Here is a 27624-nt window from a genome sequence, read left to right as displayed (position 1 = left end):
TAAATTCTTATCAGATACTTGATAATTTTCGTTAATATTAACACTTATGAATAATTATGTTTAAATTGGCTAATTTCCTCGACCTAGATGAACTAAGCAAATATGAAGCTTATTGGCTTAGAAAAGTAGCATTGTGTATGTCACCTCAGAACAGTATGACTTAAAAGGTAAAACCCAAACCTGCAAATGATTTGACCCCATTTTTCGTCGTTACCACCCTATAGTCCAATAACCTGTTGCACTTACACACATTCGAAACTGACCTATGGGATAACCACAATTTGCGCGCCTCTATATCATACTGTACTAATAAACTCGGAACAAGGTCTCATGGGGGTTTAGTTGGGCTCCACACACGTTTCCCTTGAAAAAGATGTGGATCGACTGACTGACTGAAATGTTTCAGTGCATTTAAGTAACTTTGATAAGTGAGGGTGGTACATTTGATAATTAGTAATTATATCTTTTATCTTCAGTTGGTATGGTGTTTTGTTTAAAATTCTTAACATTAATGAGTACAAACTCATACTTTCAAGTATTATAACCCTATTTTACTTAAAAAAATACGTTCTGTTAGGAAAAAATGATTAAATTTTTGTGCATTTGAGTAATCTAATTATGATGAGCAGGATGGTGCCTTCGACAATTAGTAAATCTTTTGTTTTATCTTCATTTGGGGTAACAATAACAATTTTGTTTAAAATTCTCATCATAAATGAGGTTCAATGTTGAGCTTCATGTTCAACCTCCCTATTGTACTACACATTACTACAATACAATTATTGACCATTGTTTTACAAAATAAGAATTTAAATAAAATATATGACGGTACTCATGTACTTTGTCTTCTGAACTCAACGATACTATTAGTGTTAATAAAATCTTTGTGTACACAAACAAGTTGTTCAATTTCAGCTTTTGGGATGTGCACAATTTGAACCGAAAATAATAATAGGAAATGGTATTACAATGTTAATGACAATTTTTTAAATTATGCTAATTTTTAATTAGAAGAAGAAGTAAAGTAATTTCAATTTTAATTTAAGGGTACTCATTCCAAACATGCCCCAAACTATATTTTACAATAGTTTTTGAACGATAACTATTAATAAAACTTAATTTTCAACAGTGTGTTGATCACCTCAAACAATTTCTTATCAGATCCTTGATAAACTTGGTTAATATTAACACTAATACCATAAATAATTTTAATTAAATTGACAAATCAAAGAAACTAGTAACTTCCAGCAAGGCAAGAGTGTGGTGGATGAACTAAGCAAATGTGAAACTTATTGAATTAGAAAATGTGTCACAGTGTCTGTTACTTGAGAACAGTTCAATAGGTAGAAAAAAGCCAAACCTGCAGACGATTTGACCCCATCTTTCGTCGTTTCCACCCTACAATAGTACACTGTACACTCCAATAACTTGTTGCAGTTAACACTGACCTATGGAATAACCACAATTTGCGCACCTATATCACAGTGTACTAATAAACAAGGAACAAGGTCTCATGTGGGTTTTAGCTGGGGTCAACCCATATTTCCCCCGAAACGCTAGGAAAATGGAGACCTACTAACAAACTGAAGTATTTAATTGTTTGTGTGTGCATTTAGATAATTTAACTGGGTTGGGCGGAGGTGGTGCATTTGATAATTAGTAAATCAATATAGTATCTTCAGTTGGGGTAAAAACAACAGCTTTGTTTGAAATTCTTATCATTGATAAGTACTGCATCTTTATTTAACTTCAAAACTTTTAGTTCACATTGTTTTATCAATAAAATTTAATAAAATATTATCCATAACAGTACCAATATGCGTTGTCTGCTGAGCTCAACGCCACAATTAGGGTTAATAGCATCTTTGTGTAGACAAACAAGTAGTTCAATTCCAGTGTTTGGGAAGTGCAAACAAACAAAGCTATGTGCACAACGATTACAGAACTTTGGACTGAAAATATTAGCTCAGTGAATTTCTTGGAACGAGGCGGCAGAACACGCCACAATTACACATCACAATTGAAAGAATTTTTTAATTATAGTGTCGATCGTCTTTTGTAAACTTCAATGGTTAATGGTTTTTATCGTGGTTCAATCTTTTGTCGGCAATTACCTACTGACATTGAAGATGAATTACCTCGTGCACTTTACGTGTATGGAAGCGTTTGATGCATGTCTCTTTAATTGGATTAATAGAGGCGACGTTGATGGTTATATTAATTAATTGGCAACTAACACAATTCGATTAGTCACTAATATTACTTTGTCATACTTGTAAATTACATTTTACGTCCTATTTAATTTGATTCCGTAACCACGAAAGGTCAACGGGGTAAGAAATTGGTACGGCGTTACGATTTATGAAGATTATTTATTTATTACGTTTTTGTACTATAAGTTTTATGGTGACCACAATGGTTTTGTAACATAGTTGGTTTGAACCGGTACGTAAGGAAGAAATTCATGCACTCCAGTACTCGTTAACCTTGTCTGCCTATGTTTTATTTTATAGTACTGCATATTTAACACATGCAAATTTATGAGACCAGACATTCCATTATAATGTACTGTATGGATGAAAAAACAAATTAAATTATATCAAATTTTTTATCTGGCACTGACTGTAATTTTTTAACCAATTTAAGAAGGCGAGAACAATAAACAGGAAAATTAGTTTAATTATAAAATTATTAATGTCAAAGTAATTAATTAAACTTAGGCACACCGTTTGTAAATTTTACAGTGCAAAAGTTTCCATTAACCTTTAATCACATATTTGTGATTAAATAAATGTTAATGTTGTTGATATTTATATTTTTTAAAACCAGTTGGTTTATTTATGTTTTATGTTAATGTACGCATACATTTTTTTTAAATTTGGTATTCAATTAGATTAATATAAAAGTAAGTAAGCAAAGCAGATAAATGTGTGGAAAACAGAAAACCCCAGTGTTTAATTTCATCTGATTGATTTTTTAATTGGTGTGCTATTTTTATCAGGCATCTGGTTCACACAGTTCTTATTTATTGCTGTGACACAAATACGTTATTATTTAATAGTTTAATATATGTATCATATAAATTAAGCTAAAGCCAATTGCACTTGAAACTAATCAAACAAAAGCTTAACAACTACTATCATCCAAATCCAGCTTGATGAATAGTCAATAGGCACTTAAGTGTTGCGTGTAAATATCTCATTACAGTCCACATAAATTGGTCCATATGTAAAATTTCCTACACAAACCGAATAATGCACAAAATGTGTCAACAAAATCGACCAAATTGTTTTGATTAAATATTTAGATTGTGATGTCATACACTTAGTTTATTGTCAAGGTAATCAACACATATGGCTGTGAAGAGTTTGAGCAAATCAGTCGATCTTTAAGATGGTTTCAATCGCATTGTTTTTATGCAAGTAGCAAACAAGGTTACTTAAATCAGACAATCAAAATTATTTACAAAGGTCAACGACAAAATTCGCAGTAATCATCTAGTTAGATCCGGCAGGTTTCAAAGTACCGAAACTTGTTATACAACAAAGTGTACTTATTCTATTATGGCTGTGTGTCAGAGAAGGCGTTAAACATAAGCACATGACCATTATGCGCCATATGGCTTAACAATATTACTAATATTTATCTCACGGATAATGGTGTTCCTGCATACTAATGTATGTTATCCATTTGTAAATACACTCACAGATGCCAGATAATTTATAAATAGTTTTATTCTTTGAAATTTATTACAGTTGAATGAATATGTACTTTTGTTCTTAAGTTTGTTATTATGTTGTTTTTGTAGCAACTGCAATGGTGGGTATTGTTTAATTAGGAAACTCCAAACTGTACTTAAAATTTTTAAAAAATGTTAGCTGTACTACACACAACCAAACTTGTATGGAATCATGCAGTAATTAGGAGAAACGGTGGGGAAAAAATATTTTTAAAATAAAAATCAAACCAATTTAGCTATAAAACTATAGGTAAAGTCATTAAATAAATTTTATATACAGGAAATAACAAAAATATGAATTCCTATGAAAATAAATTTTGCGATAAATTAGATTTTAAGAAAAAATAAAAGGTTTTTGTTAATCTCATAATCAATGTTTTCCCCATTCTTCTAAAAATGCTCCTATAAGTTGTTGTGTGTTGTCAGTGATATTTTGAAGAGCTCTAATTGTTCTTTTAACGTGCTCATCTGACAAACATGAAGGCCTCTCTTATTCGGTCACACCTTCTATTTCCAAATAATTTTTGGCAACTCTGCTGGTATGCGGAGGAGCATTATCCTGCATAAATAGGAAGGAATTTCCGAAAGCACCTCTCCAAGAGCTTACTATAGGTTGTTGCACTAAATCCACATACCTTTGTCCAGTTAATGATTCTCTAACGATAATCAAAGAAGTCTTTTCACTTAACATAATGACACCCCAAAATATTACATTTCCTCCTTTATATTTGGGGACCGATTAGACAGCACATAATTGTATATTATGCAACTGATCAATCTAATTTTATTCTTCAAAAAGTTCAATAAACAATGCAATCTTATCTTTAACCGGAATTAAAGCCAACCTAGGAGAAATGAGACTTACCGAAACGAGTTGTGATTGAATCAACGGATGTGGGTAACAATAGTTTGATATTAAATTCAAACATTCGTCAAATAATAAGCACATTTCTAGAAATCAAATATTGGTGTCGAAACTTTATGTCGTTCCATAAGTTTTTTGTATGTAAGTTTAAGTTTCACATCACAATATGAAATTTTAAAAGTTTTTATCTAAAAATGGTCTTCTTGTTGAACTGCACCACAAATTCAATTTTAAATTTTCACCTCATAAATTCTGGAAGATGAATATTCTAATATACGTATTAATAAATATGTTTAATTTATCTAATCTAAAGTGATTTAGAATTTTGTGTAATCAATTATAAGTATATAACAATTGGAAGAACCTTTGAAAATCTATCTCTCTTAAGAAGCATATTGATATATAGGTAAATTGGGTCAAAAAGCACTCAATTTAGGGACACCCTATATTATTGTGCGAACTTTAGTTTTGTTCGAATATTCTTTTTTGATACCAATGATTTCTTTACTGAAAAACATCTTTGAAATCATTTTTTATTTGTCTAGAAGACAAGACATTTTTAGGAACATCTTATGTTTGACTTGATGCTTAATGTTAATTATTATTTCATTATTTTTTGGAGTGTAATGTTTATTTCTTCGCACTGAAAATGAGTTATTCAATAAAATAAGATAAAATCTACCAAGAATAAATTATTACTAGTAAGATTATTATTAAATGGTGCTACAAAATATAAATATATTTGAATGTGCTATTTCTTTGTCCAACCAAATCAGCCCAACATAATGTTTAAAGTAATATCTTCGTCGACAAAATTTGAATTAGATCCTTTTATGAAATATCTTACAAAATGCATAATTTTAAATTTTATATTATTTCTCTATTTACTGTATATTTAGTGTTCATCCTACTTCTAACAGAAAATGTGATAAATAACAAAGTTGTTAATGTAAGTGTGAATTAATATATAAATTAGTTTGGGTTGGATCAGATTGGAGAGAAGATAAAATGACTAATTATAATGTGTTGAAAAATGACCGTGAATTATCGACATTTATGAAATATTTATCTAACAATTAAGTACAAGTAATTTAAATTATCAGTTTTTTAATTAACAAAAATGACCTCACATATATACGAAATTGTTAGCAATTAAAAATTTCCTTTGCAATTATACCTAAACTGGAAATATATCAGACGTTTTTTTCCATAAAAAGAAATGGGACCATTCACTTTTCTATTATTTTTACGATGTTTTGCAACGCCAAGAGTAAAAATATCAAAATATAATGTATTATACGAATGTTGAACTGCCATTAATAAAACATTTTATTACTTGAAATGTGTCCAAATATTTAAACCGGGATATGTTACGAATTATGGGACGATAAAATACAAAAAAAGTCACATGAAATTAAATTTTTTTCCTCATTCCACGTTTGTTGAAAGAATGAAGGTGATTTCCTTGAACAAACTAAACCTAAAAATCAATTTTCAAAAATCCTTGACAAGGTAGACAACAAACCCAGATAACAAGCAATCCAAAACAATATGATTCGCAATTATCATTGATTTAAAAATAAATTGACCCGAATTTCAACAGGATGTCGAGCCCACGTCACATCCAACGGCGAGCCCACATATCGCCGTTTGTTTTCGTGACATTTGTTGGGACCATTGCAACGAACGGCGAACGCTAATCGACTGGGGTCTTAAGGATGTGACCAATTGAAGGAGGTATGCGGTCGAAGAGTGTGGTCGAAAATATAACTTGGTATGACCTTTGGGTTAACTTAATTGAGTCGGTCAATCCAGTTGAAGATGTCGAATTAATACATCTGGAAGTTGTTTTGTTTCGATTTTTCAATATGGACAAACTGATCGTTTAACACTGGAGAGTACTTAGGTCACAAAATTGAAGGCCATCGTCTGTCAATAAACCCATTTTTAGCAGTACTGTTGGGGTTTATCATCGATTACGCAAGTTTCATAAAACATACAAGGAGATAAGAAAAATTGATATATGGTCTATTACAGTAATACACTCTACAGGGTGAGTCAGTAGATGTATTAATTTTACAGGGTGATTCTACAGGTTATTTAGAGATTTTTGAACCCCACATTGCCTTATGCAAAATTTATTAGTTTTGGAGATATTTGATTTTTTGTAACTTTTGTCAAAATCATGTCCAAGATTGTTTTTCAAAATTTATCGAAAATAATTAAATATATTTAAACAATTATAGTATAACAGTACTTTTTTTTAATTTTAATAGCGAATAACTCCCTTAAAATTAACGTTTTTCATATGAAAATTTCACTATATATTCATTAGTTATAAACAAATATATCCTCCAAATTTTAAAATAGCAGTTTCCTTTAAAAAAATTCTCAAAAATCATTTTTATTTAGGTAATCACACTAGCTGTTTTTTTTTTAATTTTAATAGCGAATAACTCCATTAAAATTAACGTTTTTCATATGAAAATTTCACTATATATTCATTAGTTAAACACAAATATATCCTCCAAATTTTAAAATATTTGGTACAGCAGTTTCCTTTAAAAAAATTCTTAAAAATCATTTTTATTTAGGTCATCACACTAGCTGTTCATCTTAAAAATAAGAATCATTTAATAAGAAAAATGGAATAAAATAATTTTCTAGTCACAGTGGCATTTCTAATTTCTAAATGTTCTCCAGTTCCTAGTTCTTCTTTAAAGCATTTCTGAACAATAATATTGTTTAAAAATAATCTATTTCCTTATACGATGACTGAAATATTAATCAGATTTTATCGGGCGGAAATAACTTACCAAGTCCGTCTTCGATGTTACCGAACCAGTCGTCGAGTTCGAATGATTATTTTCCTCTTTCGCTTCTAATTCCTTAGTCTTATCGATAGCATTAAGGGAGAGACAAGTCAATAATCAACTGGTTGCTATTTAGCATAATGATGATATTAAACTTAATGGACCAGATGATAATATGCATATTTTCTACATTTGTTTTAAATTTTACACTTTCCATCGACTACACATCCATCACATATATGCAAGAGGTCACGTAGGACGGTTAGTCATTGTATATATAGTACATACGAGGGTGCAGTGTTCACATGCATATTATCACGTAGGTTTGTTCTAATGAAAAGGAGTTTGGTGAATGGTTCTCACCTCTGCATCCATGTTAATCACTATTCGTTAGCTGCGTAAACAAATTAAGAAATGTTGAAGTAGTTATCGACAATTTCAAGTATTGGGTATTCAAATATAATAAGACGTGCAGCATCACAATTGGTGTTGTGTAGAATTATGTTGGTGGCACACTATTTTATTGTTTTACATCAATGCCCAAATTAGGCCAAAATTGGGTGTTCTAATATAATAAAACGTGCAATTTTTTGATGATTGTGGGTGTTAGGTTAGGTTAGTGGCATCACAATTCTTATGAACATTCAGTCTATTTATGATGAAAATACTCTGTAGTTTTTTTATTTACTAGTTTATTTTAAGGTTACTAATGGTATAACACAATTATAAACTTTAAACAAATGATGAAAAGTAACAATAATTTTTTAAAATTCTCAGTATTCCATGATGATGATGATGATGATGATAAGAAGATTTAATTTTATCAGAAAATTATGATTTTTAGTCACAGACTTATTATTATTAAATAATTTTATGAACATTTTCGTGTTATTGATAAATGACAAATTACCTTTTTCAGATCACTGACGAGAAAATTTTGTAGTAATATATGTGTGTAGGAATTTTACATTATTCATGTATTTATTATTCATATATTATTCATCAAAATAAATATATTAATAATAATGTTATGGGTTTTTCTTTATATAAAAAAGTTAAATGGATGTGTATAATAAAAAATAACAATTTAAATTAATAATATTATGATTAAATTAATTAAAAAATAAATAAAATATTTCATTTAAATTTATAATTTTCGAAATATATTTAAAAAAATTAATTTAAACAAATTAAAATATACAATTTAAGTATATGCTATTTAAAATATTAAACTTAAAAATAAAAAATAAATAATTTAGTTTTAAAAATATATATATTTAATTTAAATTAAAAGTATTTTAAATAGTAAACTTAAAAAATTAAAAATAACCATTTAATTAAAAAAAAAGTTAATTTAAATTTATAATATTTTAAATATTAAGCTTTAATATTTAATATTAATATTTAAATATTAAAATTTTAACATTAAGGTATTGAAAAAACATTTTAATTTAAACAAAATGAAATATTTAATTTAAATTTATCGTATTTAAAATATCATTACATATATTATTTAGAAAATTAAGCTTAAAGAATTAAAAATAAGGAATGATATGATATGATTAATTAAAAAAATAGAATATTTAAATTAAATTAATAATATTTGAAATATTAAAAAATTAAAAAAAAATATTTATTTGTTATTTATACTTTTTAATATATTAAAAATTGGGAATTTAGTTTGTTTAGTCAATCAATCGATATAATTTCATCAGAAAATTGTAGTTTTTAGTTACAGACATTAATATGAAATATTTTTTTCAAATATGATTATGTATTAAATTTAATTTAAATTTTTTCATATAAGAAAATGTATTATAGTTTAAATATTAAGCTTAAAAAATTAAAATTTAAAATTTATTTAAATAGAAATATTTTAAATTTATAATATTTGTAATATTAAGCTTGAAAAAATAAAAAATATGAAATTTAAATTAAAAATATGAAATATTTCATCTATATTTATAACGTATGAAACAAAAAAAATAAAAAATAAGCTATTTCATTTAAATTTTATTAAAAAAATAGAATATTTAAATTAAATTAATAATATTTGAAATATTTAATTTATACTTTCTGATATATTAAAAATTGAAGGAATTTAGTTTGTTTAATCAATCAGTCGATATAATTTTATCAGAAAATTGTGGTTTTTAGTTACAAAATTATTAATGTGAAATATTTTTATCAAATGTGGTAAATAATTTTCATTAACATTAAGTGCTATGAGAAATTATAATTTATTATATTTTAAATATTAAGCTTGAAAAATTAAAAATAACCAATTTATTTACATAGAAATAAAATATTTATTTTAAATTTATAATATTTGAAATATTAAGCTTAAAAAATTAAAAATACAAAATTTAAATTAAAAATATGAAATATTCCATCTAAATTTATAATATATGAAATATTAAGAGTAAAAAAGAATATATTAAATTAAATAGAATAAATTAATTAATTTTAATGTTAATTAATTATTAATGTGAAATATTTGTAAGTACAAATTTTGATTGGTGTTAAATTTTATGGGAAACTTTTCATAAAAATGATATAAGAAATTATATAGCAGAGCACTGTCGTTCAAAATTTATGACATGTATAGGAATTTTTTATTATTCATCTTTTTTAGCTGCCATTCATCAAATTTGAGTAATAAATAAAAATGAGACAGGGGTGTTTCCATCTTAAATAGACCAACTGTTTGGATAAAATGGTGCTACTTTTATAAAGATGTCGTTAAATCAATTTTAGTAGACTAGCAAGTAAAAGAATAAAAACACCTCATCAAATGTTGATGTAAACAGCAAACAACGTCAAGGGACACACTAACGAAAGATTTTGATTAAGTTTTAACGAGATTGTCTGTGTTAAGTTACCAAGTGACGAAACTAATTTGTCAGAAAAGTGTGATTACAAGGTCGAGTCAAAATTGAAATAACGATTAAATAATTGAAAAAATAAGAAAATATTTGACATTTGTGCACATGATGTTATTGATAAAACATTTGTGGTCCTGCTATCTAATAGTGTGCAATATGTTTTGGGGAAATATGACTTTCACTTAATATTTTTAAATATTAGCTTGAAATCTGGGAATCCCTATATTCAATTTATTGTTGGTTTTGATAAAGGGGAAAACTACCACACCTAAAAGCATGATAAAATGATAATGACAACAATGTGTCACTCACAACAAAACTAATACAAAATTAAAAATAAAATTACAAACGTAAAAACATGCGTATGGTACCTCAAAAAATGTCAACAACAAAAAATAAGTAACAAGTGGAATTGAAACTCATAATAAAATAAATAAAAATTTTATTCATCATATACCAACAAACTAAGTGTGGAAACTAACATGTGCAAAATCAAAAAATGAAACTCATCTTGTGGTGACCACGTACCTTCACCCTTTTGCAACCCTTCTATAGAATTTCTTGATCGGATCACTTGGCAAAATCAACGATAAGCGAAAATTTGCAGGTGTTATCTGTGTGCCGGGCAGCACGTCACTCGAGAAGCCGGGGGTTGCGGACGACTATAAATGACCTTACTGCGTCCTCGAGCCGTCTCGAACACACAGAACACCCCCTGACGTCACGCGGTCACGTGGCCCCGGCGGTGGAAATTACGCAATTTTTCGAAAAAATTCCCATCGTCAAATCAGGCTGTGGACGTCCGCAAATTCGCATCGGGAGGTGCGTTTTAATAGTGTACCGTGCAAAAAGTCAAGGGAAAACGACGTCCGTTCGTTTCTAAAAACAGGTTATGCTATTTTCGACGATCGATAAAGGAGGCATGTGGCGTTACGGGCCGTGCGATTGGTCGGAATGACGGGTGTGCCAAACGTGGGCTCGATGCGGGAACGATCAACGTCTACGTGCTTCTGGAATTTCAAAACGGTCGCGTCATAGGTTTTTGGTATGGTCACATTGTGATATCTAATCGTGTAAACGTCTGCAACCACATATTCTGTAAATACATGTGCAACTTGTCCAAACATGTGATCATAAAAGTTATAATTTATTACCGACTTACGTGTTAAGAAAATATGTTAGTAATAAAACCGGTATTGGTAGCTGATTATCTATCTTAACGTTAATTAGGAAATCCCATTATTCATTATGTACCTAAGTCAACGTAATGCCTTCTTAAATTAAATCTTAAACAAAATAAAAGCGAAATGTGGCTGGTCACAGAAATATCATCAATATACACACAACCAAACTTGTATGGAATTCACAAGAAAGAATTGGTTTTCATGGAAAAAAATTAGTTGTCAATAAAAAGCTATGTTTTTTTTGATAAAAAAGGTAAATGCTTGGTAAGATTTGTTCTTGCAGTGTCAACTTCACTGTTCCCAAGTATAGTAGTCGTTATTTTCGCAAATTTTATTTAAAATGACATGTGGGATTATCAGAAGTCTAGACTGTCACAACGAGGCATGTTGAAATATTACACAATAGTTAGGAGTCACACAGGGCGCAGTTTTGAAAACCTATTCAAGGTTTCTGGAATTGGGAATCACAAAAAATAGACTCAGGAGAAGTCATGGAAGAGTGGTCACACGTCAGAACCGTTTTTAGTTCAAATAACAAAAAGAAATCCCACAACATACCATCCCAAGCTTCAAAGGCAACTTGTGCAAGCTACAGGTGTTAGTATTTCGGTCGAAACAACTGTTAGGAATAGAGTTCGCGTTCGAGAATTATTTAGCAGAAGGCAGATAAGGGTTCCACAACTATCAAAGCAAAATAGAATTATTTGGAAAGGAATGATGTAATGGAATTAGAGTGTCCTTCTTGTTACCACTGAGCACTTATGGGATAACATTAAATGAAGAATTAGAACTCATCCTTTTTTATACCAACGACTCCTTTACTGAAATATTGGGTTGGCAAGTAAGTCATTGCGGATTTCACTCATTGATGGCTTCAGTTGAATTTTTGGTTTGCTGGCGTAGTCCAAATGTAAAACACATTTTGTTATTTGATAATTGGAAATTCAGCTATCAATCAGTAAAAAAAGTTTTTTGATCGGTTGCGTAGTTTTCGTTTGGCGTTCGTTGAAAGATGGAAGATCAAAAGGAACATTTTCGTCATATTTTGCTTTTTTATTTTCGCAAAGGGAAAAACGTATCGCAAGCTCACAAAAAGTTATGTGCTGTTTATGGCGACTAAGTCTTAAAAGAACGGCAGTTTCAAAATTGGTTTGCCAAATTTCGTTCTGGTGATTTTTCACTCAAAGATGATAAACGCTCTGGTCGTCCAGTTGAAGTTGATGACGACCTAATCAAAGCAATAATCGATTCAGATCGTCACAGTACAACACGTGAGATTGCAGAGAAGCTTCAGGTATCTCATACATGCGTTGAAAATCACTTAAAACAACTTGGCTATGTTCAAAACCTCGATACATGGGTTCCTCACGAACTGAAAGAAACGCATTTAACGCAACGCATTAACCGCCGCGATTTGCTAAAGAAACGTAATGAAAATGATCCATTTTTAAAACGACTGATAAGTAGCAATGAAAAATGCGTTGTTTACAACAATATCAAGCGGAAAAAACCGTGGAGCAGGCCAGGTGAACCAGTTCAAACAACATAAAAAGCTGGTATTCATCAAAAGAAGGTTTTGTTATCAGTTTGGTGAGATTATAAAGGAATTGTCTACTTTGAACTCTTACCACCCAACCGAACTATCAATTCTGTTGTCTACATTGAACAACTAATAAAATTAAACAATGCAGTTGAAGAAAAACGGCCCGAATTGACAAATTGTAAAGGTGTTGTATTCCATCATGACAAAGCAAGGCCACACACATCTTTGGCCACTCGGCAAAAATTATTGGAGCTTGGTTGGGATGTTTTGCCACATCCACCATATAGTCCTGACCTTGCACCATCTGGTTACATTTTGTTTCGATCTTTACAAAACTCCTTGAATGGTAAAAATTTCAATAATGATGATGATGTCAAATCGTACCTGATTCAGTTTTTTGCTAATAAAAACCAGAAGTTTTATGAACTTGGGATTATGATGCTGTCTGAAAGATGGCAAAAGGTCATTGATCAAAATGGGCAATACATTACAGAGTAAAGTTATTTAGTTCTTTGAAAAAATTGTCTTTGATTTTCTTAAAAAAATCCGCAATTACTTAGTTGCCAACCCATTATATCTTTAATAGAATAATATAAATTCTACTAAGAATACATTCTAACTATTAAGAATATTGATAAATACATACAAAAAATCAGAAATATATCAGACTAATATATGTTTTTAAAGTAATATCTCCCATATTTATAAGATGTGTAACAAAAAAATAAAATAAAATAATAAAAAGTATAGAATATTGAAATATATATATTTTTTTTCCTGACTACAAAATTTGAATTAAACCTTTCTATTAAACATCGTACAAAATGATGATTTTAAATAGTGTGTTATTTCTGTGGCCATCACTGTATCTAATTACTGGAAGACATAACTTAAACTTGTCTAAAAAAGACTCAAACTAATAAAAATATAATTTTATTAAGACAAGGATTCCAAGGACCATCTTATAAGACCACACTAGTCCAAAATCAAAAAACTATTGATGAAACGTTATGCAAATGAACCGTTGACCAGGTCATCTTGACCCCTTTAAAATGAATTATTTATAAATTACAAAGAATTTTTTAATGGCCCTAATACCAAATAATAAAAGGTAGGCAACGTGATTTTGGTCGAGTAGACGGTTTGTTGAACCTTCACTAGGCAATTTTTTAGTACCAGGGACACACCCCCCTTTCGGAACTCACACCTCTTGAGGATGACGCAATGTTTAATCGGTGTATAATAAGAAAGGAACTGACGTCATTGCCAGGGCCGGCACTTAAAAATTGATTGATGTGACTCAAAACAATCAATATATTAAGCTGTTTTTAATTTCTAGCGTTGTGTAGATATTGGATATTAATATATTTATATTTATTTGATTTTCTTAAAATATTTGTAATAACTATAACCATAATAATAAACATTAATTAGATAAATTAATAATTAAACTACTCATAATAAAATAGGTATCACTCTGTGGTCCAGTGAATAAAATCCTAACCAAGTCAAAATTGGACATTTTTATTAGAAACGACAGCAAGACCCATTCCTTTTAGGTTGGGTTTAATTTCAGTTGACAATAAGGATTATTCATTGACATTCGAATTTTTTAGTACTCTTGGTCCAGCTGAATTATAATTTTTCTTACAGTTTTACTTCTACCAATGATTAAATAATTATAATAAGCAAAGTAGTATTTCGATTTAAATTCACAGAGAAAAATGATAGACCAAAAATCTAAATATTGCTATACTGTCACCCAATTAAAGTAGTACAGTTCACATTTTAAATATAATTTAATTAGTTGCTATAATTATGACCACCGATGTATAAATAGAACATACTTAAATTAAATAAATGTAGTTAGTGTACTAACAGAAAAAAGTGTGATGTTATATACACAAAAATAAAATTTAATTCAATTTAAAAATGTATTTTTTATTGTAATTCAAGGTTATAACTTTAATAAAATAGTCTTTTATTGATTTCCATCATTTGATTAAGTTTCTGGAGTTCTATTTTAAATTGAATATGAAATAATAATGGTATTAGTAATTTTGATGTTAAAATAAAATTTGCTTTCCGGGCCAGAATGAGAGGGCAACTTGTTGAAATCTGTCGCAACATTTCATTGAACTGCGTTCTATTTTATGGCGTATGCGCCAGACTCATACCTACATATTTACATGTGACTGGCATTTGTGTAAAGTAATTTCTGGTAAACAGATCAAAAATATCCCCGGAAAAATGATCATCCGCTGTAAATCGTCTATTAATTTATTATTGAGTTTTCCTTCGGAAAGTCGCACGTATACCATACGTCTATTTTTATAATTTCCCATATTTTCTTTTAATGAACACGTATATATTTATTTGTAAAAGTTATGTAAATAGATCAGTTTTTAATTTTTTACTGTTAAGTAAATATTTTTGATGAAATTGAAGTTGTAACTGTTAAGGTCAATTGAAGGTGAATTCGTCCTTTCCGTGTTACATCAATAGTAAAATTTTAATTTGGAGCTTGTTTACATGACACATAAATTACAACTTTATAATTAAGCTATGATTTAAACAGTTTTAAATAGTACTTTTTATTCTATTATTTATTATTACAAGGTACAATTTTCCTAATTATCATTGGCATTCTCCGTATTGGAAATTTATATCTTAAGGTTTCGACTATTATAAAAAATAATATTATTAATTTATTTTAAGATGTGCATTTGCATTTCAACTAACTACATTAACACTTTAATGTTGAAGAACATCCAAAAATAATATTAGTAGAGGCCACTTAAATATAAAATACTAATTTTAAATATAGTGTGTTAAAAAATAAACATATTCCAACATTTACAATAAATATTTAAGTTGTTTTGGTCAGTGCAGTTAATGCGTTTTAAACAATATTTATTCAATAAATAACTTTGATTACTGATTGTAATTAATATCATTTAATTAATTAAACAGTAAAAGCGTTTATTGTTATATTATTAGTGGTAATAAATGTATGATTAATATTAAACCAAAGGTTACTTATGTATGTTTAATAAAGAATTAATCTTTGATTAAACTTCAGCAAAATATAATTAAGTATTATTAGTTTCTGGAATAGTAGTTTAAGTTATTGATTCAAGACTTATGTAAATGAATTCTTATATTATATTGTAACATGTTTATATAATATTGTAAATATTTTTCTAATTATGCTCTTTATTTTTCCTATGTAACATTTAAAATATATATTTTTTTTGGGTTAAAATGGTGTATTTGCACTGGTGGTGTTGCATTTAATGTATTGATAATGAACAACATCAAAATGGATATAAAACTTGTACCAACGAAAAAAATAAGCAATCTCTTTCAGAAAATTCTCTTGCAATATAAATTATATTTATTTGGAATTAGGCAATTGAAATATGACCATTCTCGTCGTGTAAGTCTTAATACTAGAAACATTTTTATGACTCTATGATGAATTAGTTGGAAGTTTATACATTGACTAGCTACCAAGAGGGCAAACGATCAATGTCATATTCCCCTGCTCGCATATTGATCAAGTTCATGATAAATTTGCTGGATGATAAGCTTCTCTGATCTATAAAAAAGGCCAGTGTCAACATGACAATACAATACAACATGTGACATTAGAGATTCAAAGCTTGTTCCCACTCCTAAATCCTATGGTCCAGATATTTTTTGCATGTGATTATTATTTATTTTTATTATTGTACAGTTTCTTACACCATTTGTTTCATTGTGTCATGCTACATGGAAGCTAAAAGATTAATGAATGTTAAATTTTTTTTGTTTGCGTATTGCCTAAGTTCATGATAAATTTACTGGAGGATGAGCTGTTCAGATCTATACAAAAAGGCATTTTGCTTCTTAATGATATGAGAAGAACACATGTGGAATTAGAGACTCAATGCTTTAGAATGTTAAGTGGGAACATCACATCTATCTCATTCACTATATAGTCTAGATATTTTTCCATATGACTATTATCTATTTATACCATACCAGTTTTTTAAATAATAAACGGTTTAATTCTGTGTCATTTTGACTACGTTCATAATAATTTTACTACATGAGCTCTCGAGTCTATGAAAAAGGAGTTCTGCCTCTTTAAACATGATCACATATGACATTAGAGACTGTCAAATGAAATGTTAACTCTTTCACCATGTACTCCAGATATTTTTGATACTTGAGAGTTGACTTTTTTCTTCAATCCCAAGAATCCAGAATTTTGTATAAAATAAAGATAAAGTAGAGAAAATTTTTACTATATTTGGGAGGTTCTAAATCCATTTTCCCTAAATTTGAGAAACGTTTGTTTAATGAGTCATATACTGCATGTGGCTCACAATTTTGGACGTGCCTTGAAGATCTCAAGGACTGATCAATCATTATCTTAATATACTTTTCACTCGTTTAAGATTTACAAGCATTTTAAAAACAATGTCATTAAATTGACGTCAACTAATCACACACTCAAAATTTTTTATGAAATTTTTAGATTCGTAAGTTTGTAAAATATTTTATAATAATTGTGAATATAAAAATTTTAATTAAACTCTAATTTATAAGTTAAAAAATGACTTAGTATTGATTATATTGCATAATTCGATTAATTGAATGCTTATGGTTATTTGTCTATCATCCAATTTTGAAACGGCTTAACCATAAGTAAATTATGACATTAGGATTAATTTCTTACCGAATGCACGGGTTTCCTAGGCCTCGTGGTGAGATTTTCCGACGAGTAGATTGGCACATCGAGATCACTGACGTTGGACGAGATGCTGCTCTCCCGTCCCTCATGGCTGGGTATCGTCAGCAAAGACATGGCCTGTTGTTCCGCTATCGTCGGACTCTTGAGATAGTGACTTTCGGCCACGTATCCAACCCCATCGTCGTCATCGTGATCCATCTCGGACGGCACAGACACAGAAAAACGGACCCTCTTTATATTGCTCAGCGTTTCCAATTGGGGGGTCTACGAGCTCGTCATCACCGTCGACTGAACACGCTCAAAAAAAAAGAAAAGTTTCTTAGAGAAATGCTGCACAAAGTTTTACGGAGATGATTTCTTTCTCAGCGATTATGCAGCGTCGGTTGGTGTTAAAATGTTACTGAATGACCCCTTCAAAGACACACATAACGCGTCGCGACGTCGAGATTGAAAGTATTTTTAAACATATCGAAACAGTGGCGTACAACAACATATAATTGTCGTGAAACGCATGTTTGTTCGATTTATCTGGACAGCATCTCTATTACTAGGTTTTCTGGTCGAGTAACAACGTTTTACGTTCATTATCCCAACTTGTTGTTACAATAGTTTTATCTTTTATTTTCACTGGGCATTGCTGGGTTGTGTATTATTTTATGTATTGTTTAAGTATACTTTTATATTTGAACAATCTTATAAATATATTCATATATAATACAAATAGAGAGATATTTAATAATATTTTATGAAAAATAATTTTTAATCTAGAATATTCATATTTAACAAAGGTATGTAATTAATTTAAGTTTAAGAACTAATTAAATTAACATACAGTTCTTAATTTGTAATTTACGTGTTTGGAACAAATAATGACTATTTAGTTTTTTCTGGATTAAATATGTTGTCATGAAAAATTTATAAATTTTTTATATTATACTAAAAATATTCTTTTTTAGAATATATTAATGTATTAAATATAAGAGAGATTTTATGCCTTTAATTTTAATTTTTCAATTTTACTACTCAGGAAAAAAATAGTGATTTAATAAATGTGCTTATATCTCCATTATTATTTTTTATTATTTAAAAGTATTCAAAAACTCTGTGAAGATGTATTATAGACACTTATTACAAAATATCACTTTCCTATTTTATCACTATTATCTATGAATAAAATAAATAAAAATTAATTGATTTAAATCAAAAATATAAAAACTAATTTAACTGAATCGTTAATATTTTTTCCAAAAAGAATATAAAATTTAAATAAATTGCCAAAAATTATGCTTTAAAATTATTTTTAGAAGCAAAACGTCTCAATATAAATATCATGTCAGCCAGTTTTTACTTATACTGAAATGTGGGTCTAAATCGATATGAACATTACCCCAAAAGTAAGTTTCGTAAGTTGTACCGCCCATGACCACATATATACGTCACAAACGGGTTGTTTTCACTTTGTCAATAGAAAACATAGAAAATACTTTGCCAAAGACTACAGATGAGTATATTTTTGTTACCGATTTATGTAATCGAGAAATAGACAAGGAAAAAAATACTCAACTCAGAAATGTATCGTTAAATTGTCAATGAATGATTAAAGTTTTTTAAGGATATTAAGAAAGAAAACGTATAATATACTATAAAAATACTATTGTTTATCAACGTTGGCGAATAGGAATGCAATTTGAATATGTTGTGGGATACGAATCCGACAGTTATATGGCGCCTAGTGAAAATAAAACTGCCTACGATTATTCCGAATTACTAAATTAAAACGGGCAATACGAAAATGCGGAGCCACGTGAGTTTTAACGTCACATCGGCATCATCTCACACCGATATAGTTTATTTTTAACAGTAAACAGCGCAAAATATATAGATAACTAAATCGTATGTTGACTTGGGTAAATATAGTATATTCTATAAAATATACTTTTTTACTTCACACATCAAAGAAAAATAATTTTATTTTCTATGAGGTTTAATGCACTTAAATATTAAGATACAAAATATTTAATTATATTTAAATAAAAATTTAATTTTTAAATTTTTTCAAACATTTTTATTCCGTATAATAAAAATAAATTCATTTAATATATGAACTGTGATCAGATCATTCTATTGAATTTATTTCTGAATTCCATAAGAAATAAAAATGAAATTTATTAATATAATATAATGCAATAATCTTACTTAACATACTATTATATATTACTATACTAATTCTGTTATACATTTTTAATTGGTGGAAAAGAAACAACATAATTACAAACTTATATAAATTTAATGACACAAATAATACTCTTACAAAAAATAGACCTATACAGTTACACCAATACCAATTTCAGTTTCATTGAAGCTTAAAGGATCAAAGATAAGGATATTATATACTGGAACTCCATTCTCTGAAACAGCTTTGATTATCTCTTGTGAAATAGTTCCTCCAAAAGTGGCATTAATTGGAGGAAGTTCACCATAAAGATATTCAAGAGCTTCTTCTGGAATTTTATTTGGATCAACTTCATACAATTGTAGTATGTCATGTAAAATATTTTTTATGTGTTTTTGGTCTGTGTCTTTATGATCTGGATCAGGAATTCTATTGAATTTGTTTCTGAATTCCATCAAAGCTGAAAATTAAATTTATAAGTATAAAAAGGATTTTATTGTTTGAATAATCTTACTTAGCATGACAAAGAATAAGGGATTTAAACGCCTTATATTTTTAATGGTATCTACACTTTGCTTTGAATTTGGCAAAACAATAACTTTCTTCAGTTCAGGATACTTCAAAACTAATTCATATTTTACTGTTGATTTTTTCTCTTTACCCTCATGTCCACGTTTTTGGGATCTTGCTAAATACACCACTTGTTCACTAAAAATAAAAAATAAATTAGGATGTAACTAAGCATGTTAATGTTCATGCTTACTCATGACTTTTATGATCATTAAAATCACTAACTAGATAAGCAAAATGACCTATGACATCAGTACAAATAAGTTTTACATTTTTCTCTCGGCACACTTTGTCAATTTTCAGGAGTAAATCTGTATTCACACCAATTGCCACCACCAATGTAAAATTTGTAAAATATTCCAAGTCTTTTTCGGCAACAGGTTGAGTGTCGGCCACAATTTTCACCAAAGGATTTAAAGCCTGTGCCTTACACACAACCTCCTCAGCTATCTAAAATGGCCAATAAATAAGAAAAATTGTTTTAGATTTCCCTAATGAATTACCTTTTTGCCTATATTGCTTTCCTCAAGAAAAATGTTTGTAATAACCTCATCCTCTGTCACAATTCCATCATCCAATATTGTTAAAGAATTTATACCAGCTAATAGTATATTTTTAGCAATTTCAGAACCTAATCCTCGCATACCAATCAATAAAATATTTGCCGCACGTAATCTATTAAAAATAAGTTAATATACTGAAAACGTTACCTATTCAATACTCACTTTTGTTGAGATTCATATCCCCACAATCTAATTTGTCTATCATATAACTTTGCCTCTTCGGCAGATAATTTAGATTTATCCATTGTTGATCACGAAACAATTTCGTTTGTTTGTTACAAACAAGAGGGAAATTCTTTGTTGGTAAACTAGTAATATGCCGGTCGCAACAGCCGCCTTGATTCTATCGAAGGTTAGTTTCAGTGCTACCAATATACATTTTCAAGAATTACTAAATTCCAAGAGTTAATTTTTGTTAATTTTTGTACATTAAGATGGCCAACCTGTCCCAAAAATGAAATTTTGAATTTCCCACCTATTTATTACATTTAATACTGTTTTATTACTTAGCAACGTTTATTATAAATACAAATTATTTTTGCAATAGGTCATTGTGATTTGGAGTCAGGTAGAACGCGTCCAATAACGAAGAAAAGGTAAATGCAGCCCTTTAAATTTAAATTTCAAAAATTTCCAGATCAATTGTGTCAAAATTTGGTATATATTATTCTAATTCTGGGTTACCAAGTGCAAGAGAATCAAAAAGAGACGACTAAGAGTTTAGAGCTAAATAAGTAAATAAATAAGTCAATCGTTTCCCATATTATTTAAAAATTTAGAGAAGTAGTAGCTACGAAAAATTTGTCTCAGTCCGGAAAACCTAAATAAAATCGATAATTAGGTAATTCAATGTCACAAAACAATTCAATCTTATCGTGAACTGAAATTAAAGCCAATCTGGAAGAAGTGGGACTAGCTGAAATATCACCAAGAACTGTGAGAAGATTGTTAGTGGTTGGAGGTTTGCTTGACCCTTGAGCTACAAGAAAAGAAAACGTTAGTTTCTACTAAAAGTGTAAATACTAATTTCGACTTGCTCAGAAGCACATTCACTGGGCCACAGAACAGTAGAGATGAATAGTTTTTAATGATAAGTCCCTTACAGGGACACTGTTAAATTAAATAATACTGATTTAATTTAATTCAGAAAACTATATGAAACATTTTGAAGAATAAGAATATAATAGTTTTTGTAATACAATAGTAAATTAACAGTTCCCATTTAATACAGAGTTCTGGTTAAAATACTTAATATTTTAAAAAGTTGCTATAATAATGACCACTACTGTATTAAAAAAATCTTATATATTGGTTAGAATATTTGATAAATACTTTTGGTACAGGGATAAATAATAAAAAAACCACATACTTTACACATTTTAATAGAAACAATATAAACATCACTATGTAACAAATTGTACTTAAGGTACAAGAATAAAAATTTAAAATAATACTATCAGAAACAAGACTACAAAAGAAACATTTCTAGTACGATTGTACACGTCACATCACAGGAATACCAGCAGTTTTTCCAGGGAAACTACAATTCATAGAAACCACATGTAAAAATAGCATAGTAGTTCATTTTTAAAATTAACTAAAATACTTTTACCCTAAGCACATTAAAACATAAACAAAATTTGAAGAAAAATAAAATTTTACTTCCTTAACACAAGGAACATGAAATATAAAAATAGTAATCCGCAAACAAACCATGAAGCATGCAGTCTTAAATTTAAATAAAGCCAGTCTTTCCAACAGCTATCACAAGTTAGATTTAAATTTCTATCTTGTCAAATTGAAAATCTTACTTTAAGTAATCAAATATATCTGTACAATTCTTTGTATGCTGTAACTGAATGTCAAGTGTGTTGACTAAAATGTAATTTTCAATTTGACAATATAATCACATAATTATAGGGATAATATTGCTGTTTTGTCCCTTAAATGTTAGAAGAAACAAACGTTGTCAATGGTATGTGATGTTAAGTCAATAACCGTTTTAAAACAATGATAAATTGGTTACAAAAGTGTGATGTTATAATTCCATTTTAGAAATGAATATTGTCATAAGATATCCAAAAAACCATTATTTTATGAACAGCTCAATATTTATGTGTAAGGTGTTTCCAAAAATACTCAAAACATGTTTACTTTTCAGCCAGAAAATGATTACAATTAATGTGTAATTTAACTGGATAAAAAAAGTAATACATAGTATAATATTACACAGGAGACCATCATCTCATATTTCTAACTATTATCCAAGAAACATTTTAAAAACATTCCATCAATTCTGGGAACCCTTTTATATAAATATTGATTCTGACACTAAAACTTTAGTAAAAAGTAAAATCTTACAAATTTAAAAAACAAGACCTTACTGTTTCAAACAAAACAAATTGCCGGAGTTTTTATCTAACACAGCAAATGCTTGCGACTTATCGTGTACGTCGCATTTAATATTATCAAAAAAAGTTTCAGGCACATATAATTGATTGATATCTTTCTTGATTAAATTCACAAAGTAGTCCGTATGTTTGCAAGTGAACGCTTCCGTAAAAACTTTCTCACTTTGTAAGGCAGCCAGTTTGTGAATCGTGTGTCTAACAGTTCTAATACATGAAATATATTCGAAGACGCATATATGAGATTCAAATTCACGCATAACAGACTTTAACGATAAATTTTTTATTTCTTCAAAAGTTTGTTTCCTCATGTCCTCTTCGGGAGTGGGTCGTTCAATTTTCATCTTGTTAATTAAATTTGTACATTCTTTCAAACTAAAATTGATAGTGTTAGGATTTTGATCTACTTTTTCTGCTTGTGCTGCTTTCATATCTGTAGCTGAATCAGGTCTGGTATATGGTTTGTTCCCTCTCTTTACTGAAGTATGCTTTTCTATTTCACTCTTTTCTGGAAACTCTTTAACAGGTTCTTCTTTTTTCACAACAGTCTTACCCACAGAAGAATCTTTTCCTTTGTAGCTTAAATCATTTAATTCTGAAGGGCTTATTGGGGATTCCAGACATGCATCATCATCAGACCAGCTTGATATTGTTTCATTGACTGCTTCAATCAATCCTCTCATATCCTCAGAATCATCATCACTGTGTTTTGAATCTGGGCTACTGCTTCCAACATAATAGTCATCAGGATGATTCAATAATGACTGTTTTATACAAGTCAAAGCTTCATTAATGTTAATATTTATTTCTGGTTCTCCAATTGAATCTATATGTTTAACTGGGGGGTGATGAGTATGAAGTTTGTTTTCTTTTGTGGGCCTAGAATATGGAGCATTTTTAATTCTTGAATTAGAGTTCTTAATTTCTGAGAGGCTGTTTTGTATCATTTTACTGGATGAAATTAAATATGTTAGATCATTAGTTAAAACTTCTTTGAACTTTTTGGAAACTGCCTCTTTATTTTCAGGTTTGTCAGCATCTTTACAACATTTTCTTAGTACCTCAATTCTTGCACCAAGGTTAGTAAGTTTTTCATCAAAAATCTTTTCAAATTTCTCGTCAAAATCCAAATCTGTGGGTGATGGCATGGGAGACTTTGACTTTTTCTTACTCTTTCTTGGGAATGGCTTCTCTTGAGCATTGTCAGTTTGTAATTTATCTGTGTCACATGGTTTTGCCTCTGGTGATTTTGTATTTTTCGAATTTGGACCATTCGAATCTGGTCTGGAGTATGGCTTTTTGGTTCTTGTGGTAGACACATCTTTGTTTTCTTTGCCAAACTTGAAACTTCTTGATTTATCAACGAAAACATCATTAAATACAAAATCTACGTGATGGCTCATTAAATTTGTTAATGGCATATTCGAATTTTCAGCGTCTTCCTGCTTACCAATACCATATTTTTCGTTTAATTTGCGATAAGTCTTAGTATATGATTCCCCAGCTACAGACAGCATAAACCACAGCATTGTGTTTATGTCATTTATATTGTTCGGTTGGCTTTCTGGTTTAAATCTCAATGATTCCAAAGTTTTAATAACATCATCCCAGCTTTCTTGTAGTTTTCCCAGTTTCTCGACAGTGTAGGAAGAAACCTCCATGAATTGGATGAAGTTTATTATGATGTCAATCAGAACTGCTGATCCATAAGTATCACGTGTCATGTTCCCTAAAGACATATATTGATTATGAAACTTATTCTGTGAAATTGTATTATACATTTTATAAGGATTAGAACTTTAATTAATTTTAAAAGGACATAATAAAAACATTTTCTTACATTTATGCACATTATGAGACTCACAGAAATTCAGTTGTCTTACATAAATATATACTTACCATTATCAACTTTGATTAACATATTTCTAACAATGGCTGGCTGAAAAATATTGGTGGTTTGGTCTAGTTCTAGAGCCCAGCGAATTTTTTCTTGATCAGGACCTTTTAACAATGTTCTGATGTGGGCCCATGTTGCTAGCAAATGTTCACCATTATCATAAAAGAGAATATCATGTTCTCTGTAAACTTTTTGAAAATTCTGTTGTATTGTGACTGCATCATATATACAACCCACATTTTTAAACTGTTCAGAAAAAAAGGTGATAGGTGATTCACCAGTTTCAAAATCAGCACTCTGAAAACATTAATATTATTATCTACAGAATGTATGTGTTTGAGCAGTAATTACCTGTGACAAATACCTAATGATAATTTTAAAATAGTCATCGGGTGGTGACACAATGGCCATGACAGTGAGGTTTAATAAATTCATTGACCATAAGTAGGCTTTTATAAATTCACCCAGTGTTTTTCCTAAGTCTGTTACAGATCCATCATATTCTTCGGGTTTATAAAGTATGCCTCCAATTGGTTGAAATTTGTTCAAGGACACCTGTACATGAACAATTATTCAAAGAAAAATGAAATTCTACACACTTACCCATCTTAAGCAGAAGATTAAGATGTGAGTAGGGTCATGTGGTGCCTCAGGATGTGAAGGGTAAATGTCTTTGATTTTGTACTGTTTAATTGTCAAGAAAACCCGCCTCTGACTGGAACGTACATGAGATTTTGCTAGTGAATCTAAGAATGTGAACAAGGAGTCTGACATGACATCTGATTTGTTTCGAAAATGCTCTGCACCTACAAGTGTTTTTTATTAACAGTATAATTTAAAAAAAAAAGATGGAAACAATAAGTAACATATAAAGCTTTGTTGTAAGTATGAAAAATTAGTAGTACGAAATAATCGATGAAGTAATGTCATACAAATTTATAGTACGTAATTTAATCTTATAATTCTTTATTATTCATCGATAAAAAGGGAGACAGTCGGGAATATACTTACATGCCGCATGATTGCATTTCTTTTGATTTTTAGCCAGTTTGCAAATTTGAATGACCATTGTGATTGCTTGATGTATCGGTTAGTTGCGAACTTTCAGAAACATTCTACAAAAACACCGAGGCAACGGAACACACATTAGGTTAGGTTGTTGTTCTGCGGGTTAGGATTTCCTAAACAAAGTCACGTGATCAAAATTCGCACAAATCTCCTCTATGATTGGACCAGGATGTTGTTTAACCTGTTAGTACTGGGCGGGATTTTTAAATTCTGTCATGCTACCCCTCGATATTAGATAAATGGTTCGCTCCAAATTGAATTGGAGGTACGCTTTCCCGCCCAGAATTTTTTTCGCTGCTGTAAGTTACAAGGTAATTATTATAATACTGCAAAAGTTAAAATCCTTACTTTAATCTCTATCTTATAGATATATTGAATCAACTTCAGGTTGATTCAATATATCAATGAATTTTAAACAGCAACACTTTTTAGTACCATATACAGTGTGTTCCATTTGAAATTTCACATTTTTCGGCAAAATCAAAGCCTATAAGGTAATTTTTTAGGCATAAAAATTGAAGGAATCATCATTTTTTATAGAACATCTAACTACATCAATGGATTTATGATTAATTAAGTAGTCTATAGAATAAACTGTAAAAATACCCTAAATTATCTTATTCCACAACAATATTGGAATATTGTTAAATTGTACATAAAAAACAAATTTGATGTGGGTGTCCCGTTTTCAGATGGGCCACACTGTCTATTTTTAACTATTGAAAATTTCAAATATATTTTTCCTTTATATAATAATATACTCTCATTGAGATAAACTTTAAGAAAAATATTAGTAAAGTATACTTTAATATAAAGTGGTACCCAGAGAAATATCTCAAAATTTAAAAATAATTTCTGTTGGAAGAGGAGAATAATAATTACCATAATAACAATAATATACATAATTATTTTTATAAAATACAAAATATGTTGATTGAATTCAATTAGAGGTATACATTTCCTAATTATTAATAAAAAATAACGTGTGTCATTCCTGTGGCCACCACAGTATGTACTATCGCGTTCATAAGTGGTCTGCCACTTCAACGACGTCAGGCCGTAAACGGTCACATTCTGTATTACCGTGCACTGCCGAGACGGTAGTGCACGGTAATACAGAATGTGACCGTTTACGGCCTGACGTCATTGAAGTGGCAGACCACTTATGAACGCGA

General features: G+C 29.4%; 3 protein-coding genes across 4 annotated transcripts in view; all 3 read right to left on the bottom strand.

The window, feature by feature from the left end:
• Positions 1–18133, bottom strand: part of LOC109596165 (solute carrier family 2, facilitated glucose transporter member 3) — a 28824-nt gene extending 10691 nt beyond the window's left edge. The window contains exons 1-3 of one of the 2 annotated variants that reach the window (XM_020011660.2): positions 10831–10961; positions 7781–7811; positions 7421–7498 (exon numbers count right to left, since the gene is read on the bottom strand). In XM_020011660.2, the coding sequence (XP_019867219.1) occupies positions 7421–7498; positions 7781–7792 (90 nt within the window). In that variant the 5' untranslated portion in view covers positions 7793–7811; positions 10831–10961. Of the gene's footprint in view, positions 1–7420; positions 7499–7780; positions 7812–10830; positions 10962–17755 lie in introns of those variants that run through there. The other variant, XM_020011658.2, reaches the window with a different exon arrangement.
• Positions 18134–20038: 1905 nt separating this feature from the next.
• Positions 20039–21427, bottom strand: LOC109596144 (SUMO-activating enzyme subunit 1). Its single transcript, XM_020011638.2, has 5 exons — positions 21239–21427; positions 21017–21188; positions 20707–20963; positions 20458–20651; positions 20039–20403 (listed from the first exon to the last, which is right to left on the bottom strand). Exons 1-5 carry the CDS (start codon positions 21319–21321, stop codon positions 20093–20095), a joined length of 1017 nt encoding a protein of 338 aa, XP_019867197.1. The 5' UTR covers positions 21322–21427; the 3' UTR covers positions 20039–20092.
• A 1015-nt stretch (positions 21428–22442) lies between these two features.
• Positions 22443–26564, bottom strand: LOC109596139 (uncharacterized). The gene is made up of 5 exons (XM_020011630.2): positions 26393–26564; positions 25985–26187; positions 25733–25936; positions 25384–25678; positions 22443–25213 (listed from the first exon to the last, which is right to left on the bottom strand). The coding sequence occupies exons 1-5, from the start codon at positions 26448–26450 to the stop codon at positions 23457–23459; spliced, it is 2517 nt and encodes an 838-aa protein (XP_019867189.2). The 5' UTR covers positions 26451–26564; the 3' UTR covers positions 22443–23456.
• Between the last annotated feature and the right edge of the window lie 1060 nt (positions 26565–27624).

Source organism: Aethina tumida, chromosome 4 (assembly GCF_024364675.1).
Source record: "Aethina tumida isolate Nest 87 chromosome 4, icAetTumi1.1, whole genome shotgun sequence".
NCBI classification, from domain to species: domain Eukaryota; kingdom Metazoa; phylum Arthropoda; class Insecta; order Coleoptera; family Nitidulidae; genus Aethina; species Aethina tumida.
This window is presented reverse-complemented; position numbering and strand designations above follow the sequence as displayed.